Below are 26792 nucleotides of genomic sequence, written 5' to 3'. Positions count from 1 at the left end.
ACACACACACACACACACACACACGCCCCGCGCGTGCACCCAGAGTAAAATTTAAAAGGGTAAAACTCCAGAACTCTCATTGTTTATTGTAGAGGAAGGAGGTAGATCTTCCTGTCTGTGAGTCCCCCTTTCTATCTGCTTTGTTTTGTGACAAGGTGTTTACTCTGTAGCCCAGACTTGCCAGGAGCTCACAACATAGCCCAGGCTGCTCCCGAACTCGCCGCGATTCTCCGGCCTCAATCCCCCAAATGCTGGGATTACAGCGGGAGGCATCCCTCTAGGCTTTTTTGTCGTTACCCACAGCCCTCCCTTTCCGTCTTCCAATTGCCACACAGGCAGAAAGTTTACGTCCCTTACGTCACTGTCACTTACCCAGGGTCTGCCCTTCAAAGGACCCACGGAAGGAGGTACGTATCTGGAACCGGTAGGCCCGCAAGGCTCTCGCCGGAGCCCCGCCCCCTGCCGGCCACGTGATCTCGCAGCCCGCAGGCCCCGCCCCTGGGCGCCTGGAGGCCACGTCGATGGTGGCTGGGCGGGACCACGGCTGGCGCGCGTGCGTGCCCCGCCCCTCCTGCGGAGCCCGGATGAAGTGTAACGCCATTACCGCCGGAGCCGCCGAGAGCCCTAGCGGACTCGCAGTGGACACCGACCGGCCGCACCATGAGACTCCTCCCCCGCCTGCTGCTGCTGTTCCTGCTGGCCTTCCCCGCCGCCGTGCTGCTCCGCGGCGGCCCCGGAGGTGAGGGACGCCGGGGATGGGCCCGGCATCGCGGCCGCCCGGGACCTCTTCCCCGGGGGGCCGTGCCGCCCCCCTAGGACCCGTGCCGCCCCCCTAGGACCCGCCGCAGCTCGGCGCCCTCTGCGAGCGCGGGCCCGTAGCCCTGGGTGCGCGGGACCCACGCCGGGGCCGGCCTGGCCTCTGCCCGCGTGCAGCGCGGGCCCCCGACCCCCAGGCCCCCGTCCTCCAGCCTCTGCGCTGACGTGTCGCTAGCCCCACGCGGGCGCGCCTCCATTCATTCGCCCAGAGTGGATTCTCCACCTCGGCGCGGTGGATCGTATTCCCTCACTCTCCTTGAGCGCCGGACGTGGTCTCTGTGTGGACCTGGAGGCTCGGTGTCCAAAAGCGCCCCTTCTTCCTTCTGCTGGTCAGCCGCTACTGTAGAGTTCCCACGGGATGGCTCTCTTTTCCTTTTCTAATGTCTCCCTCCTCCCCTCTCCCTTTCGCAGCCAGTTTATGCTGGTTGGAAATGTGCTGGGAAAAAGTTACTTCGAGATTTATGAGTTTATAAATCATTCCAACGATTAACCTGGGGTAAAAACTTGGCAGAATGTAAAAACGTAGAAACTTTTTCCTCTTGCCCTTCATGAACTTTGATTTTCCAATTTATAAAATGAGTTTAAGTAATCGCCAGAATTCTTTCCCTTTTTCTAAGTTTCAGCGGTCCAGGGCATAAGATATGCATTACGATCCACGTTCAGAAGCTGTTCCAAGAAAACAGGAAGTGATTGGTTTCTATTTAGTTGCTAGTATGGCTTTGAGTAACTGTTACAGGTTTTGGTTGGGGGTGCGGTGGGGACACGGGACAGGTGTTGAGACAGTCTCACGGAGGTAGCCCTGGCTGGCTTCGAAATCTCTGTAGCCTAGCAGGACCTTGAACTTCTGATCCTTGTGCCTGTCCTTCTGGAGTGCTGGGTTTCAGGTGTCTGGCACCACACCCCATCAATGAGGTGGTGGGAATCAACCCAGGGCTTCCAGCATGCCAGGCATGCAAGACATGTAGGCTAACAACTGAGCTACAACCATAGCCTCTTGGATTTTCTTTCTTTTTTTAAAACTGGCTTTGGGAAATGATGTATAAACTATGAATGAACCGTTTTAACTCAGGAGGGTGAAAAGACTTAAAAATGCATGGCCCCAAAGACATATTGTTTCTTTTAGGTGTTGCACGTGTGGATCTTCCCACATTTCCTTCTCTACTGAATTGCCACATCATCAGTCTCTGAGAAGTGCTGGAAAGAACTGTTAGAACTTTGAAGGGCTTCTGAGGGTTTTGCCTGAAATTAATGTAGTGTGACTTGTTGAGAAAGTTTTGTCTGTAAAACTATGACTTATAATTGGGTGTTATGATTATGATTTATTTTTAATAATATTTTAAATCTATCTGAAAATATGTTTGAAGTCATGTACAAAATAATCGGATTTTTTTCTTGACTACTAACCATGAAGACACCACATATTTTAAAATGTTTTATTGAATTTAGTGTATATGCGTGTGTGTCTTTCTGTATGTGTAACTTGCAGTGCATATGCAGAGACTAGAGGACACCTTTCAGAGTGAATTCTAAGGATCAAATTGACATGGTCAGGCTTGGCATCAACTGCCCTTAACCCACTGAGCTTGAGTCTGGCCTGCTGTATTTTGTGCCTTTTGATACTAGAAACATTCCCACTAAACTTAGTATGCAGTAGTTAAGACTACTAATAAAATAATATAAATATTTTTGTGCAGTGACATTGTTCACCTGACCAGGGAAAATGAATTACCACAGGCAGAACATTTTTTTCTTTCTTTTATTTTTATTTTTAATTTTTTTTTTTATTGTTTTTTGAGACAGGGTTTCTCTGTGTAGATTTGACTGTCCTGAAACTAACTCTGTAGACCCGGCTGGCCTTGAACTCACAGATCCACCTGCCTCTGCCTCCCGAGTGCTGGGATTAAAGGTGTGCTGCACCACCACCACCACCACCACCACCACCACCACCACCAGCAGCTAGAACATTTTCTTATCCAGACCTGATGTTTAAAAACAGTGATAAAAGTGTTCATTTTTTATTTTATTTTCAGGGTCATTAGCAGTGGCTCAAGATCTTACAGAAGATGAAGAAACAGTGGAAGATTCAATAATTGAAGATGAAGATGATGAAGCTGAGGTAGAAGAAGATGAACCCACAGATTTGGTTAGTGCTGTATCTAGTATGTATATGATACATGAAGGTGGGTTCCCCTCCCCCCCAACTTTGAGGTAATCTCAATGTAGTCCAGGCTGGTCCTAAACTTACAGTAGCTGGGGATGACCTTGAACTTCTGATCCTCTGCCTCCTCTTCCCAAGTACAGGACATGATGTGTTTTATTTGGTGTCAGGGATTGAACCCAGGGCTTCAGGTATAGTAGGCAAGTACACTACCAATTGAGCTAGTTACTTAGCCCAAGAATATGTTCTTCTTATTGGCAAATTAGGTAATTTTTTTTAAGTTATATGAATGCATGGGTACTTGCATGTGAGTTCAAATGCCTGAGGAGGCCAGGGGCATTTGATCCCCTGGAACTTCAGTTACAGATAGTTGTGGGTTTTAGATGCGTCCTCTGCAAAAGACATATGTGTTCTTAGCCTCTGAGCTACCTCCCCTGGGTTGAAGTTGGCCTAAGGGCAAGTCATTAAGAATGAGCACAAGGATTTTCTGGAGTAGGGGAGGAGAATAGATGGACTGAACATGTCCAGATCGTTCATATGTGAATGTAGAACAGTATAGTGGGGCTAGCCCCAGACGTTGAGCTGTTAAATTTGGAGTCTACGGTGCTTAGCTTTCTAGGTCTGTCTTTTCTTTTTTTGTGCTTGCTTACTTTCATTCAGTAACCTGCCATGACTCCCGCGGGGCCATCTCTACTATGTAGCAAGGCTCTGTTCTGAGTACTAGATAGAACAAGTAAGACATTTTCTCTGCTTTCTTAAAAAGTTGATGTTCTTGTGGATAATTTGAGTGTGTTTTGAGAGCAGGGGATAAAGAGCAGGGGATAAAATAGGCCTTATGAATAGTAACAGAGAAGATCTCTTAGAAGTTAGCTCTGAAGTTTGTACTCTGTAATAGTGACAATAAGAGTATCTTGCTCAGAGCTGGAGAGGTGGCTCTGCAGTTAAGGACATTGGCTGCTGCTCTTCCAGAGGACCTGGGTTCTTTTTCCTGCACTGACAGAGCTGCTCACAAACATCTGTAATTCCATTTCCAGGGCATCTGATGCCTTCTTCTGGCCTCCATGGGCACTGCACATGGTTCATAGGTATGCATACATGCAGGCAAACACATACAAAGTCTAAAAAAGAAAAAAACAGCTTAAATTGGGGGCATTGCTACAACATTCTTCCTGCTAATTTTACTCCTGCCCAGGAATACTGTAATCCCTCCTCCATAAAGTCTTTTCATTTTTATGGATTTGCCTACCTCTTAAGCTGGTGATTTGCTCTTTTTTTTTTTTGAATTAACATTTTGATATGTAGGCACATGGTGTTTCATCTGAATAGAATACCCTTAATTTTTATGCTTTGCTGGCTGTGCATCTTCACCCCATTTCATTAGAGGAGCAACCTTAAATAGATCACCTGTGCTCCTTGCTCTGTCCTCTGCTTATGGAGGTGGTCGGACACACGGACTTGTCTGTGCCGTTGTACCAGGTAGTAAGCACTGGGCTTCATATTCCTTTGTGACATGAGGTAAATCATAAGGTTATTACCTTACTGTCCTAAGCTTTCTATGTTGTCATCTGTTCTTCCAGACATTGCCAACTTAACTCCTGTGCCAGTCCTCTGGCAGCAGTGTTGGCTCTGGTGTCAAAATGAGGGCCTTCGACAGTGAAGTCTCAGAGTTCCACCTCTGCATTTTCCCCTGACAACATTATACTCACTCTAAGGATCCCCATCTCACCTGTGGATCGTACAGGAGTCTTTGCTTTTGTAACCTCCGGCATTGGCCCTTCTTGTTGGTATTCGGATGTGGAGCTGCACACATGCTGATACACTATCTTCCCACCTTCAGTTGCTCCTTGCTTTTTTACCTTTGCCAGTATCAGGCACTTCTTGAAAGAGTAATCTGTGCTTCTCTCATGTAGCTCATATTTATTACCCATCAGGATCTGTCCTATATGAGTAGTGCAAGTTGCTAAGGTCACCAGCAACCTAATTGCCAAATTCCTGGCCCATTTTCCCGGTTGCATAATTCAGGCCCTTTTTAGCATTTGCTGTTTACATTTGAATCCCACTGTGTTGGCCTGTGGTACCCCTTTCTCTTTCCTGCCTGCTTGCTGCTGGGATTCTCTCTGCTGCCTTCTTCTGCTTATACCCTAAGGTTGGTAAAACCTAATTTTAACCACTACAGCCTTCTGTTAATGGCTTTCAGGTCTCCTTTCTAGCCCCTTACCTTGAGCTCCTTAAATATTGCCACCACTTTGCAGGATAGTTTACTTCCAGTTTCATATGCCCACAATGGAGTCTGGCAATTACCAGCTATCCTTCCCCTATAAAGGATTGTCTGCTTTTATGTGGCTCCAGTGGATTGGACTGTTGAGTTTTTCTTTTGTTTTATTTTGAAGTCCAGTAATCGAATCTTAGTTGTGATTTCTGTCTTTCACTTTTTTTCCACTTTGCTACTTTATTCTTACAGAATTTGTTAGCCTTCTTGTCTCAGGTATATTTGCCTACTTGCATCTTGTATTTTGAAGACACTGTATTGCCCAAGCTGGCTTCAGACTCCTATGCTCAATCAGCAATCCTGCCTCAGCCTTCAAAAGTCATGTACCCTGCCTTGTGTATTCCTCAGATCTGGGGAACTCTGTCGCTGTAGAGCGCGTGTATTCACCATTACCATACCATTTCAATGGTGTTTGACAGATACACCATTTCAGTGGTGTATGGCTGATTGTCATGAGGAAATTTTAATTGGAATGTAAATCTTTCTGGGCTGCTAATAAGGTACTTAAGAATGGAGCTGGGCAAAATGTTGTTACTGGCCAAATCCAGCTCTGCTCATCCATTTATTACCTATCTGGCTGCTTTCACACAGCAGCAGCAGAGGTAAGTAGTGCAAGGAAGGGGATCTTATTAATGGTCCCTCCTGAGAAGGAAACTAACTAGCTTGCCAGTCTCTGTTCTAAGGACCTTGCAGTTCATAGTGTGGCTGGACTCCTTCCATGATGGCATTTCCTGAATGCTTATGAGAAATTGAAACAGAATTTCAGTCTTTACCTGAGGTAGAGCTACCAGATTCCCAGTGGCTTGGTGTGCACATTTTCATGAGCTATTCTAGAAGTTCTGTGTAATTGATGAGGTAGACCAAACTAATATCATTATACTTACTTGGCTGCAGAAATGCTGTGGTCCAGGAGGTAGCTTTTCCAGGGAGAGGCTCATCCATTGACTTGAGATGTGCTGACTAGTGATTTCCCAAACGTCACTGTATAAATTGTGATAGTGGGAGACTGTGTTTGTGATCTCCTAAAAAAATAAGAAAGAAATTCATACCAACAGTACCAGCAAATCAGTATTTTATCCTAGTCTAGTGAAGTCTGTACTTCAGTGATTTTTTTTTTTCACCCCTTTCACAGCAATCTGTTTTTGACATTGTTGCCCTTAGGCAGAAGATAAAGAAGAAGAAGATGTATCTGGTGAACCGGAAGCTTCACCGAGTGCAGACACAACTATCTTATTTGTAAAAGGAGAAGGTAATGCAGAATTGTCTGTTTAATTCTGATCTTATGTTTGTGAATACTGGTGTGTGTGGTAGTGCTGGTATTTAAAGGGAAAAGTAAATGTTATTTGGTTTACTAGAAATTAAACATTCTTCTCAAAAATACTTTTAAAAAATGTGTGTGTGCATGTGGGTGCACACATGCCAGTGGGAACATGTGGAGTCTTGAGGATGACTGCAGGAGGCCTGCCCTTGTGCCGGGGGTTCTGGGGATCAAACTCAGGTTATCAGGCTTGCTTGCTGGCACTTTTACCCACACAGACATCTTACCAGCCCCAAAGGTACCATTCTTGAAACTTTTTCCAAGCTGTGTCATTGATACCGGTTTGTTTTGTTTTGATGGGTTGAGTTTAATCCCTGGAACCCATGTTAAAGAGCTAGCTATCACACGAAAAAGCCCTGTCAGGGTGGCTCATTGAGGATGTGAGGCAGCTAGCGGGGAGTAGGCAGGCCTGCAGAAACCAGATGGCCCTTCCTGAGCAAGTGAAGAGAACTGACTCCCAGGAGTGCTTCTCTGTTCTGTGTGTTTGCATCCACACTCACACACACACTGACTTTTAAAAGTAGTTTCGTTTGTTGGTATTGAACTGAAGGTCTTCCTGCCTCAGCCTCCCAAGTGTTGGGATTACAGGCATATATCATCAGACCTGTCTGGAATTTGGTGGTATTTTTGAATGATTAAATGTCAATGAAATACTGAATGTTTACAATTAGGCCTTGGTTATAGCATAGCATTAATTTGGAAAGGAATAGTAAGGTTGCACATTTCTTGCTCCAAATGCATGGGACTAGAAGTGGTTTTGAATTTTTTTTTTCTTTTTGAGTTTTAGAATATTTTTATAGACATGAGCTATTTGTAGGGTGGATTTGTTTCCTGTGCATCACTTGAGACTTGGATTTTCCACTTGTAGCATCTTGTTGACCCACAAAGGTTTATATTTTGGAGCATTTCCAGTCTTCCCCCTAGGGCTACTCAAATTCTTGAGTGCATTTATTTATTGAGGGCTTTGTGGATAGCATTGTTCTTCATACTTTGCAGTGCTTACTTAATCCCAGCAAACCCTGAGGATATAGTTATTGTTGGTCTTGGGTTTAGAGGGGCTAAGAAGCTTGTTCTGTGATTTTTCAGAACCTAAACTAGATTGCAGAGACAAGATTCCAACCCAGTCTGTTCTGTAGCCTGTGTTTTTCTAGGTGGAGTTCAACCCATTAGGCTGTCTACAGTGTTATGGAAGACATAACATCAGAAGCCATGAATTTTCTTGGTCTTAAGTGTTCTGTTTTCTATATATTCTAGCTTTATGCCTGCAAAAAGTGATTTGATTGCTGGGGGTGTACTCAATAGTTCTTTACATACCTAGAATGTACAAAGCCCCTATTCTATTCTCAGCACTTAAGAAAAGGGAATTTAAGTGTGTGATGACCCTCCCCCATTTATTTTTGTAGTAACATACTGAGTTATATAAACCTCTTGCATGATAATCTTGCTTCTATGATTTTCTTAGCCTCTTAATCTGGATGTGATTAGGCTGAAATTGCAATACCCACTTTATCTCCTAAATTAGAATCCCAGAGAACAGACAAAAGATTTTTAGTTTGTAGTATAGCTCTGATTATTCAGAGCTAGTAGTCATACTTGAGTGCTCTGGTGAAGAGAATTCTGAAACCAAGTCCATGTCTGTGTTTCCTTTTGAACTCTGAATGTGCTCTGACCCACTCCCATCCCTCCTATTTTGTGTCTCAGATTTTCCAGCAAACAACATCGTGAAGTTCCTGGTAGGCTTTACAAACAAGGGGACAGAAGATTTTATTGTTGAATCTCTAGATGCCTCATTTCGTTATCCTCAGGACTACCAGTTTTACATCCAGAATTTCACAGCTCTTCCTCTGAACACTATAGTGCCACCCCAGAGACAGGCGACTTTTGAGTATTCCTTCATTCCTGCAGAGCCCATGGGGGGACGGCCTTTTGGTCTGGTCATCAATCTGAACTACAAAGATTTGAACGTAAGACCTTTTGAGTTGTGTTTGTTTTTGTTAGAGACTGCAGGGGACAGTGGCCATTGTCGAATGGTATTCTGTCTGATAACTGCTTATTTTGTGGTTCAAACTGTAATGGGCACCAAGAATACAAAAGGAATTGCCTATCTGTATCTAACTGCATTTACAAGATGGTAAGAGAGATGGCCAGAAATAAGCAGTAGCACAGTGTAAGTCTGCATACCTGAGCTCTGTGGTACTAGGTGTTGCTGTTATGTGTGTGGGAAAGTGACTTGAGCTGGATCTTGACAAGGGCAAGTAAGTGTGAAGTGGAGTCTGCCTCTTACTTAGATGCTACTGAATGGTTTGTTCTGTGTTGTAGACATTTTGCCCATTTAAATGCTTCTAAATATTGGTTACAGTTTTGCTCTTTTATATACTCATAGATAAAATACAACCCACTTTTGCTGGGTGGCAGTGGCATATACCTTTAATTCCAGCACTTGGAAGGCAGAACCAGATGGATCTCTGTGAGTTCGAGGCCAGCCTGGTCTACAGAGCAAGAGATCCAGGATAGGCACCAAAACTACACAGAGATACCCTGTCTCCAAAAACAGAAACAACCCACTTTTAAATACAGTTTTAGCAGCAAAGTTTATGTGTTAATTTCATTTAAGCCTGAGAGGAGTCCCCCACTGTAGGGCAGAGACCCCAAGTGACAACTCTATTGTATGAGGCTGTGTTTATCCAATTTCCTTTCTCAAGAGCATCCTTTGAGGAGTGGGTTCCACCTTCTTCCCTCACCCCATTAATGTGTTCATCTTGTGTTCTAGTAGGATTGAATTGAGTTAGGTTCAGTTTTAAAGTGCTACATTCGTGGAACAACAGCTGTTGTATGTCTGGTGGCTCCCTGTACTAGAAAACTAAAGTTTTGTTAAATTGTCAAAATTGTTTTAAGATGATAATAGAAAAAAATACTTTGGAACTAGAAATAAATCACTGGTCCATTCCTTAGAGTGGAATTGGTCTCCATTCCAGTGCAGTGTAGATCATGGACCTGACTTTGTCCAGGTTTGCTTTGTAAGTAGTCTGCTCCTGCAGCTGCCACTGAGGAGCTCTGTGTGCTACTTCTTCCTACCAGTGCTTTGTGACCTTCACTGCTGTCCTGGCTCCTGAAGCCACCACCTCCCTGCTCCCTGAAGAAAGTAGAGGGTGGTCTTGGCAAGTTTCTGGGCATTTTTATTTTATGGGAGAAATAACATCATAAGGTTTTGTACCTAGCATTGAGTTATGCGGTTACATGTGGTTTATTGTCCCTATGACTGATGGGAAAGTTAAGTCTAGCAGGATAACAGTTGTAAGAACACTTGTCACTTTTACTCTTTCAGCACGTCTCATATGTGTTTTCAATGTGTGTTTCTTAAACAGGGCAATGTATTCCAAGATGCTGTCTTCAATCAGACAGTTACAGTGATTGAAAGAGAGGATGGGTTAGATGGAGAAACGTAAGTAAAAAGGTCCTTGTGTATCTGGAGCTCACAGATTGAACTGGTGGGCAGTGTGCTCAGATCGCAGAACATCTTTAAATGGTCAGAATGATGGTCCCTGCAGATTTGGAATACTTAACTGCAGAGTCTGTATGTTACGTGCTTCTTGTGCCTATTAATACAAGTCAGGAAAGATGGTTGAAACTGGAAAAATGCCTTTACAAAGGTAGTAGTTGACTTCTCTTCCCACATCTCTTCTGTTTAAGTTGAGCTTCAGCCCATCTAACATGTCTCTATGATAATCACACAAAATAGGGTCTTTTCTTGAGAAATGGTTTTTTTGAGTGTCGGATCATTTGTGAACTTATATGTGACTTACTTGAAGGGATTTATAAGGCTAGTTATGAAAAAGGATATAAATGTGAGGTAAACAAAACTGCTGAACTTGTCTTGAACTGGGAGTTTGAAATAAAACACAAAGTGTAAGCTGTTGTGTGTGTTAGGATTTTGTTTTTATTTAGATATAGTATGTGTGAATTAACACGAGCTGTATTTTCTTTTTTGTACCAGAATTTTTATGTATATGTTCCTTGCTGGTCTTGGGCTTCTGGTTGTTGTTGGCCTTCATCAGCTCCTAGAATCTAGAAAGGTAATTATGATTGAACAGCTGGGAAACCACAACCTGCTGTTACAGTACTAAAACGCTGGAGTTCTTACTGTAGTTTGTTGTGCCTTTTAAAACAGTACCCAGAGATGAGACTTTGGGTGTGTGGCTTAAATTTGTTTTGAGATGTGTGCACAAATCCAGTTAGTGTGCTAGTTATTCTCTAAAGTGATCTCTACTGTCTCACTGTAATGTTCCTTGAGGTCAGAAAGATTTTCTTCCACCTAATACATTTTTCTCATGAATGGATTGATTGGATTATCTGTAACTGACCAATTTTATTTGGGTTAGAATTGTTAGTGAGAGGAGGTACTTTTTTGTGTATTCAGAATTTATAGACTATGTAAAACTGTTTAAGTAGATTATCAGAGTTTCTACCTGCTAGGCAAGCATTCTACACTGAGCTGTAAGTATAGCCCTTGGTTTTGTTTGTTTGTTTGTTTTTTAAATATTTATTTATTTATGTTCACAGAAAAGGGTGCCAGATCTCATAACAGATGGTTGTGAGCCACCATGTCGTTGCTGGGAATTGAACTCAGGACCTTTGGAAGAGCAGTCGGTGCTCTTAACCTCTGAGCCATCTCTCCAGCCCTAGCCCTTGGTTTTTGAGAGAGGTTTTTCTATATAGTTCTGGCTGGCCTTAAAGTCCAGTGTGTTTCTGTCTGGCCTGGTATGATCCTTCTGTGTCCTCCCAGGTGCTGGGATTATAAACTTTGGCCACAGAATTTTGAGACAGTCTTAACTATGGATCTAGCTGGCCTGAAGCTTACTATGTAGAACTGGCTGGACTCAAACTCATAGAGATCCACCTCTCTCTGCCTTTTGGGTACTGGGATTAAAGGTGTGCACCACTGCACCAGCTTCCTGCACAGAGTAGATTTTTAAATTTCAGAGCAAGGCTAGAGAAAATGGAATTAAATGGAACTTTAATTTTATGATCTTATGATCTAATTCCTAAATGGAAAGAAAATTATTGGGTAAATGGTGTTCTTATTTGATCTGTCAGTGGTACAACAACAAATTAGGCTCTTTTTACAGGCTGAAAATAGTCAAGATCTATTAATTAATTAATTTATTTATTCATTGATTGGTTGATTGAGCTGAGGGCAGGGCCTTGAGCTCTACCACTGAGCTAAATCCCCAACCCAAGTTTTTTTTTTGTTTTCTGTTTGTTTGTTTGTTTTTATTTTTCCTGAGACAGGGTTTCTCTGTGTAGCTTTGTGCCTTTCCTGGAACTCGTTTTGGAGACCAGGCTGGCCTCGAACTCACAGAGATCCTCCTGCCTCTGCCTCCCGAGTGCTGGGATTAAAGGCATGTGCCACCACCGTCCGGCTAAGATTTATTTTTTTAAAGCATTTTTCTATTACATCTATTTATTTTTGGGTGGATATGTGTATATGTGCATTCACATGTGTGCACTTTGGCACATGTGAGGAGGTCAGAGGTCAACTTGGAGAAGTTGCTTCTATCATTTGGGACTCTGGGATGGAATGCAGGTCATCAAGCTTGGTCACAAGCATCTTTACTCACTAAAAAGACAGTATGTTTTTATCCTTCTAGCAGATAAAATGTATGTTAGGGTGTTTGAAAACAAAAGAATGTAACTTGTCTGCTAAGATACTCAAATTATATATGTTGATCAATGTTTTTAAAATTAGAATAAACAGTGCTGTGACATGTTTTTGAAAATGTCTTTTATGTTCTTGTAGCGCAAGAGACCCATACAGAAAGTAGAAATGGGCACGTCAAGTCAAAATGATGTTGACATGAGCTGGATTCCTCAGGAAACTTTGAATCAGATTAGTAAGTAGCCTTACAAACTTTGTGAGAAATTTTTCTCTAAATAGAAACTGAGTAGTTTCAATTCAGCAAAAAAAAAAAAAAAAAATGCTTGGTCAATACTGTTTAACATTGATCATTTCTATTACTTGTTTAGACTCTAGTATAATGAATAACTTAAAGACTTGTTCTGTTTCTGGTGTTTTTATGATTGAATTTAGAAGTGCTTTCAGACATGCAGCTTGTTTGTAAATGTCTGAGTTCTCTCTAATCTGTTTCCTGTCTTTTCTTCCCTGTCGCTTCAGTGCAGAGTAGAAGAGGTGAGGTGGTTCATTTCTTCATGGCTTTGCTACTGCAGTGGGGGCTCTTGCATAATGCATGAGGAAGCAAGTGGAATAATGGAACTGTAATTTTTGAGAGAAAACTACTACAAACTACTTTTTAGTTTTTCAAGACAGGATTTCTTTGTGTAGTCTTGGCTGTCCTGGAACTTGCTCTGTATCCCAGACTAGCCTTGAACCCACAAAGATCCACCTGCCTCTCTGCCTCCAGAGATTAAAGGTGAACACCACCAATGTCCAACAACTGCCTATAAGCTACTTTTGAAAGAATGGATCTTAAATATTACTTAATATATCCTGGGTTGTTTTTTTTTTTTTTTTTTAAATAGGCAGTTTGGTTTTTCAAGACAGGATTTCTCTGAAACAGCCTTGGCTGTCCTGGAACTCTTTCCATAGCCCAGGCTGGCCTTGAGCTCACAGAGATGTGCCTGCCTCTATCCTCCCCCGCCCCCCAGCGCTGGGTTAATGGTGTGCACCACCACCTCCCGCCAGTCTTCAGTTATTCTTGATAAACATTTATTATAAAATGTGTCCTAGGGGTTGGGGATTTAGCTCAGTGATAAGAAGGCCCTGGGTTTGATCCTCAGCTCCAAAAACAAAACAGAACAAACAAAAAAAGTGTATCCTAGTAACCTTTTTAAGATAAAGGATGTTAGGCATATTCTTTCATTTCATAGAATACTTATAAATAAACCTCACACCTTGGCGAAAGTATCTTTTTCCAGTTTTTTTTTTTTAATTTTTTATCTGCATAAATCATTTGGTGGTGATTACGAGATAACCGGATCTTGCATATTGCCCAACCTGGCCTTGTATCTGGTTTCAAATGATCTTCCTGCTGCCGCAGTTAGCACATGTCACAGGCTGTATACATTTTCTTTATTCTCTTTGGAAAAATAATAGCTTATTTCATAGTGAGCTATTCTTTCTGGTGCACAGAGTGCTCCTAGAAAATAAGGAGAGAGTATTCCAACCTTTTTTTGAAACAGCCTTTGTAGATATAGCCCAGGCTGGCCCCAAACTCAGCTTCTCCAGGACTGAGATTACAGGCAGGAACCACCATACCCATCTTGGCCCTCTGTTTTTAAAAGAAACATATAGATTATTTCTTTTATAGAGTAGAAGAAACTCAACACTACATATATTTCTGTTAAATTCTAAAGTGATTCTGTGTACTGGAGTGGTTTTAGCTTTGAGGTACTAATGTCCTTTGCTTGCTTTTTCCAGATAAATTTTTATAGTTGCCAAAATTTATGCACCCACAAATACCAGCTAAATCTTGTATTAGTGTCCAACATTAATATGCTTCAGATGTGTCATATCTTTTAAATGTTTGTATTTGTTTTTTAAGCAGAATCTCATAGTAGCCTTTGCTATAAGCTTTGAACTCATAATCCTCCTGTCTCTACCTCCCAAGTGCTGGGATGTGGACCACCATGCCTAGGTCTTTTAAAGTATTTTTAAATTCTTTCTTTTGCACATATAAGCATGTTATAGAATGTGCATGTGTGCATGGTGTCTGCAGTAGTAGAACAACCATTGTAAGATTATTTCCTACATTAGATGTGAACAGTTTATTTTAATTGTTATTACCCTTGAAGGATATTTTTAAACTTATTTTTAAAACCTAGAGCTAGTCTATGGAAAAAAAAAAAACCTTGAGCTAGGTAAGAGACATTTGTTACCGTGTGTGTGTGTGTGTGTGTGTGTGTGTGTGTGTGTGTGTGTGTGTAGTTTGCTGCTATCTGAGAAGGCAAAACACTCTCGAGTTAGTTAGCTTCTTCCTTGCTCTCTTTCAGATAAAGCTTCTCCACGAAGGCTGCCCAGGAAGCGGGCACAGAAGAGATCAGTGGGATCTGATGAGTAAATGTTCTTTGTGCAACACTTCAGTCTGTGCTTCCCCTGCCCTAATGTTTTCGGCCTGATGGGAATTAGTGCAGAGAAGCCATGTCACCATAGAAGGCAACTGCTGCTTATGTGTGGACTGAGCAATCAGAGTCTGTGGCGATAATATTGCTGAAAATGCACTGCATTCGTTTTTCTAAAGTAACAAATTTGGTTTTGTTTTTTTGATTTTTAAACATTAAACTGTGTGGGTGTGAATGTCTAAGCAGTTGTCTTACCAGAATCCTTGTGAAACTACCTGAGCCAAGCCTTTAGAACACTCAGTAAACGCTGGTGCAGCTTCCCTGTGGTGGTTTCTGGGGTTTGCCCCCACACTCAATATTTGTTGCCAGTGTGGTTTTAGATGTTCTGCCATGGATCATTTTGAGGAAATAATTTGTTTATTTCTTGGAATCGGTCAAATCCAAGCTGAGGGCACAAACGGGCCTTTTGCTTGCTGTCTGCTGCAGCTTATATTCTAAAGGCACATGCAGGAGTGACTGCTCCCTGAGCAGCAGAGGCATGCTGGGTTATTTGCCGCTGTTTACTGTGTGCACACCTTCAGGAACTCACCAATGGAGTCAAGGAATTTTGGAATCTCTAGCAACAAAATTGTGAAACCTGACAGTTCTGTTGATGTTGGTATATAAAGCCTAATTTTACGCCTGTTTTCTTTTGTTTCTTAAACAAAAATAGTTTGTGCAAACTGGGTTGTTGTGTTGTCTGTTGTTCCTGTGACCTGGGGAGCTCTGGAGTGACCTCCTTTCTTTGCTTCTTTGCTTGTTGTTGGCTTTAAGCAGCGCATTTTGTTCTTAGAAATAATCTTAAGAAAACTTGTCATGGTTTACAGACCAAGGGGATCAAGTTTGAAAGGCAAAGGGATACATTTTGGTTAATCCTAACCTGTAAAAACATTAGTTGGAAACTTTTAAAGTAGTTACAAGGTTTATCTTTGGCCTGATCTTTTGGGGTTTTTGATTGTTGACCTACTTCTTGTCTTTGTTAATGTGGAAAATTCCCAAAATTCAAGCACTTAAGATTTCAGGACCAAAATTAAGTTGGTTTTGATAACAATCCTTTAGTTATTCTTGCCTGAACTAGTGAATTAAGTTTGGCATTATTGTCAGACTTAAAGTTAACGTTGAGTTCAGTGAATGGGTCAGAGACTTCCCTCTGTTTTTAAGCCATATTCTCCCTGTGTGTATAACAAGGAAGTAGTAATTTCAGTAGTTCTTTTATTCCTGACGTCATTTTCATTGGAAGGTCCAATCCCTTCCCCACACATCTAAAGGAAAACAACACAACAAAATACACTCAGAAACAGAACTTCTAAGCTGTTTAACGTGGGAGCCAAAGCCAATAACGATAGAAGGTCTTCTGTAATTGTTAATTATTTTGCAAAAGGGGCTGAAATGTCAAATTGCCTGTATTTGCATTGTTGGACTGTAAACTTTCTATGGCTGTAATATAATGTGTGTGGGTTTTTAACTGGGCTGTATAATCAGTTTATTTTGAAAAGGTTCTTTGAGGCCTGAGGGACTGTATGGTTTTTAACTTGATGTAATATAGGAGACCCTTCTCATTCTCAAGAAACATTTTCCAGAACCTTCTGTGAATATCTAAGTTTGTTAAGCTACTATAACATACTACAGTAAGGTATAAGTGATTAAAACCTTTAAATGGTCCTTAGAGTTTGACTAAACACCTGGTAAAAACATGGGCAATTGCAGAAACCACACTTAGAGCTGCCACATTCTCATCCCTGAGTAATTGCCTTATACACCAGCTCTTTGTTTCTGAGGCCCAGATTAGAGCCTCAGGAGTGTAGAATGTATTACTTTTCAGTGGAGACTGGGGCAGCTGAAAACTCGGGTCTTCAAGTGCCAGGTGTCTACTATAGCATCAGTAAGTATTTAGCAGAAACTAACTCCATAATGAATGGAATTCAATTCCACACATGGTTTGTTCAAGCACACTTAATACGTAGTCTACTTTTTAAATGTAAATACTTAGATGAAGCGCTTTTTTTTTTCTTTCAATATAGTCATTTGCGTCATCAACCTTGGTTTCAGAATTCATCTTTTGAACAAGTGGGTTTCAGAATGTGTTAAATTAATTTAAGGATCATGTGTATCAAACGCCACCCAGACCTTTGAGAATAACGTGTCATAAAGCATGGGTCTCACCCTGGTTGTATAGCTTCATCATTTGAATCATGTTCTATACTGATACACTGTCCACTGAAGCATTGCCTGAGGAGTTTGGAAAGGAGAAGTGAGACTTTGTAAAGCCTAAGAGGAGAGAACCAGGTAGAAATGCGAAGTAGCAGTAACAACAGAAAATAGAACTTGATAGGTTGGGGGCCTAGTTTATCAGCCTAGAACTGCCAAGGAGAGGCAAGCGGTATAGCATTGAATAACGGTCATGCTCATATTTTGGAGGTATAGTAGATGATGTTACATGCAGGAATATAGAGCGTCATCTCTTGCAGTGCAAAGGTGTTTGCTCATACTCTTGGTATAAAGGAAAATGTGCTTGGTAGTGCATTTGAGCCATGCCTTTTGTTTGTCTTACAGCCTTGTTCAGGATAGTCTTGAATTCCTACAGTATGGCGTGAAATAATTTTAATTCAGCTCAGAACAATATATATGCTCTCAAAGATGTTGATTGGTTTTTCTTTGAGTTCCAAGATTGTATGTTAGCTTAAATTGACTATTTCTAGATACAGTTGAAGTACTTACACAGTGTTGGGTAGCAATTATAGATAGCCATAGAACTGGCCAGTAACCTTGATCTGTATTTCTTTAATAAATCCTCCCTTATTCAGCTTAGTGAAGAGCAACCTCATGGTCAAATTTCTTGTCAGCAGTGTGTGTGTGATGTTAGGTTTCATGGTTACGCTGGTCTGTGTTCCAGAGAAAATGACCTGTACAGAGTACTTCCTAAGAAGGGACAACAGGGCTACGAATTATTGCAGATAGCTAAGCAATAGTTGCTTTGGGGCATTAATTTTGTTTGTATTTGCATGCTTTTTATCTCTTTTTCATTTATACAAAACCTAGCCTTGTGATTCTACCCGAAGTGGTCTGGTGTCTTTTCTAGATGGTAGAATTGTGTAGGAATACACACTGAGGCTGGGTATCCTGCCTTTGTAAGGGAGTGGGAAGGGAAGCTTGTTTGTTGAACATGAGTCATGAGATGTGTTCTGTGGGCCCTCCTCTTTATGACCCTTCACAACAGCTCACTGGGGCAGCCACATTGTTTTCACTTAGTATGTGTAAAAAGGGTCATTGAATTTAAGTGACTTGGAGGTTATGTATTAAATAAGGGCTTCCAAGAGATGTCTTTTTAAAAAAAACCTTGGTGTTCTTTCCCTGTACTCCAGACAACATGGACATTTTATAAAACCAAGCATTTGGGCAGCTTACAAATATCATTTTCCAGAATCCAGCAGCTAGAAAGTTGAGATATAAATTAATTTTTATAATTTAGTTAACCACAATACATCATTTGGCCTTCATTAAATAATATATGTCTCCCTAGTAAAGAATTAACGTTCTTTAAAAACATCTGGCAGTGTGTGATGGTGAACACCTGTAATCCCAGCACTGGGGAGGCAGAAGTAGAAGGATCATGAGGAAGTCCAGCCTGGCCACCTAGTAAGACCTTGTTTAAAAGAAAATGAAAACAATGTTTGGATGGTTTGAATTTTTTACCTGAAATCGTGTTAGAGATGTAATAGCTGCTTGTATTGTAGTGGCAGGTGGGGGCAGGTCTGGGGTTACAAGACTTCTGATCTACTTTCTATTCAGTTTGGATTTTCTTTGGGCACAATAAGATATTGCAAAGAAAATCCAGTGTACCTGAAAAGCCCAAAGGATAAATAGGTCTTTAGTCTTCAAGACACAGGTAATTTGTGCCTATTTTGTTCCTTTGCTTTCCCTTATACAGACTTCTGTAGGTGCCTGTGACAGTTGGTCCTGTTGTCACATCTCCCTCTGCTAGATTAGGAGCCCCAAGACTTGGGTATTGACAGCCTCTAGCTCAGTTAGGTGGAAACCTGTTACTGTGTAAAGGTTAGCCTAGTCTTAGTGAGTTCTAGGCCAGCCAGAACTACATAGCAAGACCCTATCTCAAGAACAAAGGCAGCATGGACTGGAAACATAGCTCACTTGACAATGGCCTTGCAAGCATGAGGACTTGGGTTTGAGCTCCTGAAACTATATGAAAATGCCAGGTATGGTGGCATGTGCTGGCCAGCTGTCTCAAAGGTAGAGGACAGCATTCCTAAGGATGACACTCAAGGTTGTCCTCTGGCCTCCATACACCTGCAGTCTGAAGGCATTTTAGTCAAGAGGATGAGAAATACTGAAGAGTGCTGTGTGTAGAGTACAGCACTTGTCTCGTGTGCACAAGACCCTGAGTTCAGTTCTTAGCACCGAGAAGTAAAAGTGTTGAAGTCGGGTTTACCAAGCACTTGCTCCATGTTCATTCACAGACACTCAGTCATCAGCTATGTGACATAGCCTCCGGGACGGCCACTTCTGTGCTCAGTTGCTGCCTGGAAATTGACTGGAGGTGTAAGGAACCCCTTGATGAGTATGTGCTCACCATGCGCACAGTAGGCTCTCCTGTGTCCTCAGGACTGCAGGAACCTTAATGCTTCCCGAGGACTTTGTGGATTGGACTCTTCATCTCCAGATGGAATCTTCCTTCCGTACCATCCTCTCCATCTCTGACTCTGCTTTGCCTGCTTCTTAAAAGCTTCGTCTTGAGTCCTGCAGCTGCTTCTCTTCCACTGTCTGCTTTTTCTCTTGTCACACTGTCCCCTGTGCTGCTGGCCTTGCTGGCCTTCACTAGGCCTGCAGTGTTTCAGTGTCCTTTTGACTTAGTCCTGCCTGGGCAGAGCCTGCTCTTCTAGGATCTCATGGCACTCCATGTGGCCAGAGCCATCTGCATTGGCCACCAACCCCAAGTCCCCTTTCCCATCCAGGGTCATGCCATGCTTCGGCACTAAAGCATTTCTCACCGCCATTTCGTGGTTCGTGTTGAGGTTATTTCAACCCGGGATTCTTTGATCTCAAGAATTCCCTTCAGGGCCAGTCTAACTGCCTGTGACCCTCTAGTATCTCTTCCCACCCCAATAACACATGCTCTCTTCCATGACCTTCTCCAGCTCTTGTGTCGCCTTTCAGCGGCACGACTTCCCTTTTAGCCTTAATGAATTAGTGACAGCTAACCCTAGCTCTGCTGTGAATTAGATTTCAGTTCTCTCTACTTCTGAGGTACCTCTGATTCAAAACATCACTTTTTCTATTTCCCACTTTCCTTCAGGAGACCTGGAGCTGCTGTTGTAACTTGGCGCTTCCCCACGTGTGGTTTCCCACAGTGTGCTTCAAGCAGGTCCATTCATTAGGAGGCTTTACGGGAGGGGGGTGTTCTTGATGGTGATGTGTCTGAAGGTGTTCTTTGGGTGGCTTTTGTGTTTGTTGAGTGGAAATGGGGGAAGTGAACTAGTAGTTCTCATGCAGCTTTGATATGCATTCCTCATATGAGTGTCAGGATGACTGTGCCAAGTCTGGTGAGCCCAAGAGGTAAAGGTGCTTACTCTGGAACTGTGTTGCTTCTGTTTCCAAGGCATATCCCTTACAGCTGTTCGGGAGAGCATCGCTGCAGTATGAAAACTTTCTCAAGTGCTAGCCTGTCACTGTTGATCTTGAGAAATGAGGTGCTTAAAGATATCTAAAATACTAAACAGAAGAAAAAAGGAAAAAACAGTCCAGGCATGATGGCACATGCCTTTTATCCCAGCACCTAGGAGGTAGGTAGAGGTAGGTGGATCTCTTGAGAGTTTAAGGCCAGCCTGGTCTATGTAAGTGAGATCCTATCAAAAAAAAAAAAAAAAAAAAAAAAATTTTGATCATGATTTTGGCCAGAATTCGGTTTTTAAAAGTTAACCTATTCTCTACATACAAAAATGTTGCCATTCCAGATAACAAAGTGTTGTAGAATCAAGAGGACTAACAATGAATTTCATACCAAGCTTGATGGTGTAGGCTTTTAATCCCAGCTATTCAGGAGGCTGAAGCAGAAGGATTGTGACTTCTAGGCATGCTGGGCTGTAGGGTAGATTTCAAGGCCAGCCTGGGCAACTTAATGAGACCCTGTCTGAAAAGAGCTAGGGATGGAGCTCAGCGGTAGAGAGCTTGTTTAGTATGTGTGAGGCCCTGGGTTCCATCCCCAGCACTGCATAAGCTCATGCCTACACAGGTGCATGCATACACACACACACACACACACACACACACACACTCACACACACTCACACACACACACACACATTTTCCGTGTGCAGCTGGGCTGTTGACTTTGCAGATCATAGTCATAAATTTTGATTCATGAAGGTTCACAGACCTACCCTCCTCTCATTCCCACTCATACCAAGAGTGGGTTTCCAATTAACCACACTCACCACAAACCAGCCAGTTAAGCATTGTCATCGGGATGCCCAGTGAGGCAGTAGCACCAGGTGTCCCTCCAAGCTCAGCTCTGCGCTGTCACATTGTATGTTCCTCACAGAAAGGTCCCTTGACTAGAGGCTGCAAACGTGGAGAATGCGGCTCTACAAATAATGTTTCAGTCTTCTGTGAAAGAAAAACATGCTCTGAAGGATTAGAAAAAAACAAGGACTATAAGAACTAGTATTTTTATGTTTTCTTCTAAGTGCTTGGAACAGTATTAAATCTCAGATTAACCTTTAAATGATAAATCTAGGGAGAGACACACCAAAATGCTGATGCAGTCTTTGTGCTAGCATGGTGAATTTTTTTCCTTTTCAAAATGTTTGTAAAGTGCTTATATTTTATAATGAAAGCAATAAATATGAATGTTGAATTTATCTGGGCCTCCAAAGATGAGTATGATCCTCAAAGCAATTGCAGATAGCTTTCGTGTAGCCAAAAAGAGAGTGAGCCAATGCCTGAAATGTGTTATCACACTTCCTGTTTGAAGGTCGGGATAGCTAGGCGCAGAAGCGCCTACAGGTGTTTTATATCATCCTCGATGTGAACTATGAATGCCCATTCTCCCTTCCGCTCTGCACTGGTCCAGCCCCCACATTCAGTGCTGCATCCCTGTCACAGCGAAGTCAGGAACTTGACTTTGCCCTGCTGAAGATTCATTTCCACAGACACAATCTGTTTGTGGTGCTCCACTGCGGCCTGCAGGGTGCTCAAGGGTCCAGATTAGAGCACACACACCCCCGCCTTGCCCTCACCTCACACCCTCCCCAGCTTCTCAGCGTCTTTGAGCCCCCACACTTACTCCAGCAGTGGGACCTTTCCAGCTCACCCTGGGATGCTTCCCCTGACCGTGTGCATCACACTCCTTTCTTGGTTGTCCATGTCCTATTCCCTGATCCTTAACGTTGTTTCACCCTAGGAAGTGGGAGCTTCAGGATCAGAACTGTTAAGGACTAGGGTATACTCAGCAGTAGGTCCATGCCTCAAACACACATGGCCCTCCTTTGCACAGCCAGCCCAGGCAGCAAAGTCACTAGATGGAGTCTTCAAACAGTACCTCAACGGTAGGTGTTTGATGGTAGGAATTTTTTACACAGCCACACTGTGATACACTTGCAAATAAGGAAATTAAAAGTACAGGTTTACTTGATTTAGAAACAAACTCCACTATTAAGCTGCAAAACTGTGTATCCTGAGCAGTTTATGTGATGGTGTGCCTCCCTCCAAAACAAAACTACCTCCTGGTCACTGTTTGCTGAAAACCCAAGAGGAGAAGAGGCGTTTGCATGCCATGCTTGGGGTTCACAGGCAGAACCTTGCAAGCTGCTGCACCTTGAGTCTGTTCAAAGAGCTGGTGGCATCTGGAGTGTAGACTGCTGCTCATTTCGAGAAGAAATGGTAGCCAAGTCCATGTAATCACTGGTAAATGGTCCCCATTAGATTCCTTCAGGTAGCTCTAGCAAAGATTCGAAAACCTAACAGCTGTAGCTTCAATATGAAAAACGTGTTCCTAAACTGACTTGTAACCACAGATACTTTCTTACATGCATGATGACCAGGCATGATGCTAAGCAAAAATTAGCCCCTCACAAGCCGCACAAGCTACCCACTAGCCATGACAGCATTGGGAGGAGAGGGGCAAGGAAAATGGTTAAAGGTTAGCCCCTTACCCATTGTTCTGCCTCTGAAGACTAGGTGCCACTAATATTTAAAACTAATCCCAGCTGGTCACAGATGCTCACAGTAAAAACGTAATCAGAGGGCTGAGGCAAGAGGCTTGCTGGGTGAGGTTGCGGAGTGAGTCCTTGTCTCGGAGAACCTAATTAGGGCCAATGAGATGGTTCACAGGATAAAAAGTGCTGGCTGGGCCAGGCGGTGGTGGTGCACAGCTTTAATCCCAGCACTCGGGAGGCAGAGGCAGGCGGATCTCTGAGTTCGAGGCCAGCCTGGTCTCCAAATCGAGTTCCAGGAAAGGCACCAAAACTACACAGGGAAACCCTGTCTCAAAAAAGAAAGAAAAAGTGCTTGCTGCAGAAGCAGAGAGCCAACTCCCCAGAGTTTGACCTCTGACATCCACATATGTGCCTATACACACACACCATATATTTTAACTTTTAATTAAAACAAAAAAACAGCCGGGCAGTAGTGACGCATGCCTTAATCCCAACACTCAGGAGGCAAAGGTAGGCAGACCTCTGAGTTAGAGATAGATCAGCCTGGTCTACAGAGTGAGTTCCAGGACAGTCAGGGCTATACAGAGAGACCTTGTCTTGAAAACAAACGAACAAAATAAAACAAATACAAAGAAAATGCACACATTTCTAAATGCACTTAAATTCAAGTCTCTTACAGGAGATTGTCACTTTCACTTGTGATAGGCTTTGTTTTCTTCATAACTTTCCCCGTAGATCCACTACAGGGAGCTTTCAAATGATAAGATATTGCAGGGCAGGTGAGATGGCTCAGCACCTAAAGGCATTTGCCACCAGGTCAGTGTTGGATCCCAGTACCCATGTGGTGGAAGGAAAGAATTGACTCCGCAAAGTTGTCCCAGGATCATATACGCACCATGACGCATGCGAACACACACACACACACACACACACACACACACACACACACACACACACACACACACACACACACACACACCAAATAGAAAAAATTAAAAACATTTTAATGTGGGAGGTATTCCAGACTCCCTTGAAGCCAGTCTGCACAGATGTATTTTTGCTGCCCTCTGCTGTCCATGGAGGGTATGGCAGTGACTGAACCACCCATTCCCAGGGCCTCCCAGCCCTGAAAGCTGGAGAAGTCTGGGAAGAGTTCATTCGTAAACACTACTTACTCCAGTATGGATCATGACCTCTTTGGGTTGCATACAGATATCCTGCATATCAGATATTTACATTACAATTCATAACAGAAAAATTACAGTGATGAATTAGCAACGAAAATAATTTTATGGTTGGGAGTCACCGGAACATGAGGAACTGTATTAAAGGGTCTCAGCTTTAGGAAGGTTGAGAACCACTGTCCCAAGAGAAGCAAGCTGAGCAGAGAGAGCCAACCACTCCTCTCCTTTGCCTGCTATGGGATCTCCTTTATGTATGTGATGGTATAAGAACAGAGCAGTTTGTTTCCATCCATTGGATAACGGTGTTGTAGAATGGGTCAGCTACTGGGATGAACCCTTTCCTGAATCCACCCACCCATGTACTGCATGGATAACCTTCCTCTAGTCCCCTGACTTCACCTGTCAAATAGGGGTAATAGTAACTAGAATTACTAGTTAATCCAATGGAGCACTCTAAATCATTTAGTTTATCTCCACTTTTTAAAAAAATGCAGCATGACAAAAAGCTGACCGGAATGCCTGACCCACAGTAACTTTCTTGTTTCTCCCTCTAAAAGTGGGGATCATGTGTCTGCTACTAAAAGCAGTGGAGCTTTTCTCTCCAAAACCATGACCTATTTAAACGGTGTAGCGTTCTCATCCTCCCTCACTTCATCCATCTCCAAGCAATCTCAGACTGCTCCTGGGCACGCAGTCAGCCACACTGCCCGCTGCCCAGCCTACACAAGTGTGCATGGATCCACCTGGTTCCTGCAAGCTTCAAAAGTACATGCCAGATGCCAGTGTCCCCAAGCAGTGGTGGTGGTCCCTGCCCATGGCGCTGCCAGAGCCTTGACCCACTCTACTAACTGCCATTGTTGCCCCTTCTGAGTCCACCCAGTATGACATGGACCCTGGGGAGCCAAATTCTGGTCCACACTTGCATGGCAAGCCTTTTATGAACTAAGCCTTAGCTCCTCAGCTCCTGTCATCACCCTGTATCAGAGGAGCTTTTCTTGAACTCTCTGCCTCATACTGAGGGGAGGTGTCTGTTCCATAATCCCAGGCACAGGGGTTCCTTCATTCACACAGTTCTCTAGGTGTGCATGCCACCATTGACTGTGAGGGTCATGCCTTGCTCCCTAGGACAGCGACAATGACAGCTCCCAGTCTGGAGCCTGGAACACAGTAGCACTCAAAATGTGCTGAGCGGGTGAGGGAATGGGTATGGCCAGGCACTGATTTGGTTCTTAGAGCAAAGATCCATACCTCTCTAGATGAACGCGCTCTCTCCTTTACTCGGCAGCATGGTGAGACTTGTTTTCACACCAGGCCCCTCCTGAAGCATGGAAGTGCCCAAATCTTAATGAGAAGCACTCTGGTTTGGCCTTTCTGGGAGGGACTCATGCTCTGGGCCGATTTTAATAACTTGGAACTCCCGGATTAGGCTTTTCTCTGACTCTTCATAGGAGGAAGAGCGTGGCGGGGAGACTCTTTGATGGGTGAAGTGTTCGGCTCCACACAGCAGCATAAAGATGCCTTTAAGATGGTCCTAGGCCCCATGGCCCCATCCCCCAAGCTTTGGACACTGGGCCAGTGGCTGGGAGCACATCATGCAGCCTCTTAGGTCACCGTCTCCTTCTGCTGTTTCAGGCGCAGAAAGAAAGAGGTCCATTGAGGAAATCCTGCAGCTCAGCCATCCTGCGGTCTCAGGTGCACAATGTGCCTGCCTCAGCTGCTTCAGGAAGTTGCCTAGACCAGCAGTGGCCCCTGAATGTCTTCTCTGCACCGGCTTGCTGTTTGTGAAATTTGGGACACCACCAGCTGCTCAGCTGAATCCTCTATGGAGTCACCGCTGGAAATGGCTGTGTCACCAGCTGTGGCTGATGAATGAGGACAGCTGCCATGTGTTGTCTCAGGGTGGAGTGTTCCCAGGAAGCCCCGCGTCTCTGACAGCTAGTGTGTAGGAAGAAAGGGGCCCAACCAGCCAGGGATGGAGGAACCCCTGGCCAAGCTGTATGGCCACTTGGATCATCGGGCTTTCATGTTCCCGTATCATCTATGGCCTCATGACAAAGATGGCCAGAGCCAGAGGATTCCATATGAAGGAAGCTGGCCTACCTCCTTGACTGGACATACCTTAGCAGCTTCCGTGACTGATTGAGGAAATGTTCAATGATGAGTGTTCTTAGGCTGGGCTGACGGGACCTCCTAAAGAGTTGAGTGGTCCCCCCCCCAACACTCCACAGGCCCTCCGGTTGAGGTGAGCCAGGCACCCAAGCTGAGTAAAGCTTCATGCAAATGTAGATTCCCCTAGCTGGCACTCGGCAGCGTGTTGATGCTCACTATGAGCTTGAATTGTGCTGATGTGAATGGAGTTGAATTACTTTGAATCAAATTGGGTGGAAATAAATGGATGTAAAAAGCTTACAGATACATACGAATCTTTCTAGGTGCCAGGCCCTGGGAGGTCAAAGGTGAAGGCAATCATCCCCCACCCCCAGGTGTATCCAATGGCAGTGCTGTGGGACTTGTGGATAGAGCACATTTGGGGTGTGGGTTGTGAATGTGACAGGAGCTGAAAGTGACACACTGGCTGATGGAAGCAGCCTTGTGTTTGGTCCATGGCTCACCTTTGTTCATACATCAGCACATAGAGACAAACTGTGTCACCAGCCCTACCAGTGACCCAAGTGCATCTGAATCCTCTGGAAACAGCCCCACCCCCATTCCACCTGTCTAAGTCAAACTGGAATTTCAGAGAGCTGGCTCAAGAGCCTGC

At 43.5% G+C, this 26792-nt stretch overlaps 1 protein-coding gene and 1 pseudogene across 4 annotated transcripts; both read left to right on the top strand.

Annotated features, from left to right (window-relative positions):
- The first annotated feature begins 554 nt into the window (after positions 1-554).
- Positions 555-26455, top strand: Ssr1 (signal sequence receptor subunit 1). Of its 4 annotated transcripts, XM_036188832.1 has the most exons (10): positions 555-739; positions 2847-2959; positions 6405-6492; positions 8263-8525; positions 9927-10003; positions 10556-10634; positions 12359-12452; positions 12734-12748; positions 14569-14632; positions 25664-26455. In XM_036188832.1, exons 1-10 carry the CDS (start codon positions 661-663, stop codon positions 25686-25688), a joined length of 897 nt encoding a protein of 298 aa, XP_036044725.1. In that variant the 5' UTR covers positions 555-660; the 3' UTR covers positions 25689-26455. The 4 variants fall into 4 exon arrangements, with proteins under 4 accessions (XP_036044725.1, XP_036044726.1, XP_036044727.1 ...); XM_036188833.1 differs by lacking the exon at positions 12734-12748 and having other exon boundaries at positions 556-739; positions 25664-26454; XM_036188834.1 differs by lacking the exon at positions 25664-26455 and having other exon boundaries at positions 556-739; positions 14569-20420.
- LOC118584959 lies at positions 6120-6268 on the top strand (annotated as a pseudogene).
- Positions 26456-26792: the final 337 nt, after the last annotated feature.

The sequence above is a fragment of the Onychomys torridus genome, chromosome 5, assembly GCF_903995425.1.
Source record: "Onychomys torridus chromosome 5, mOncTor1.1, whole genome shotgun sequence".
NCBI classification, from domain to species: Eukaryota; Metazoa; Chordata; class Mammalia; order Rodentia; family Cricetidae; genus Onychomys; species Onychomys torridus.
The sequence above is the reverse complement of the archived record's forward strand: the minus strand, read 5'-3'. Positions and strand labels throughout refer to the sequence as shown.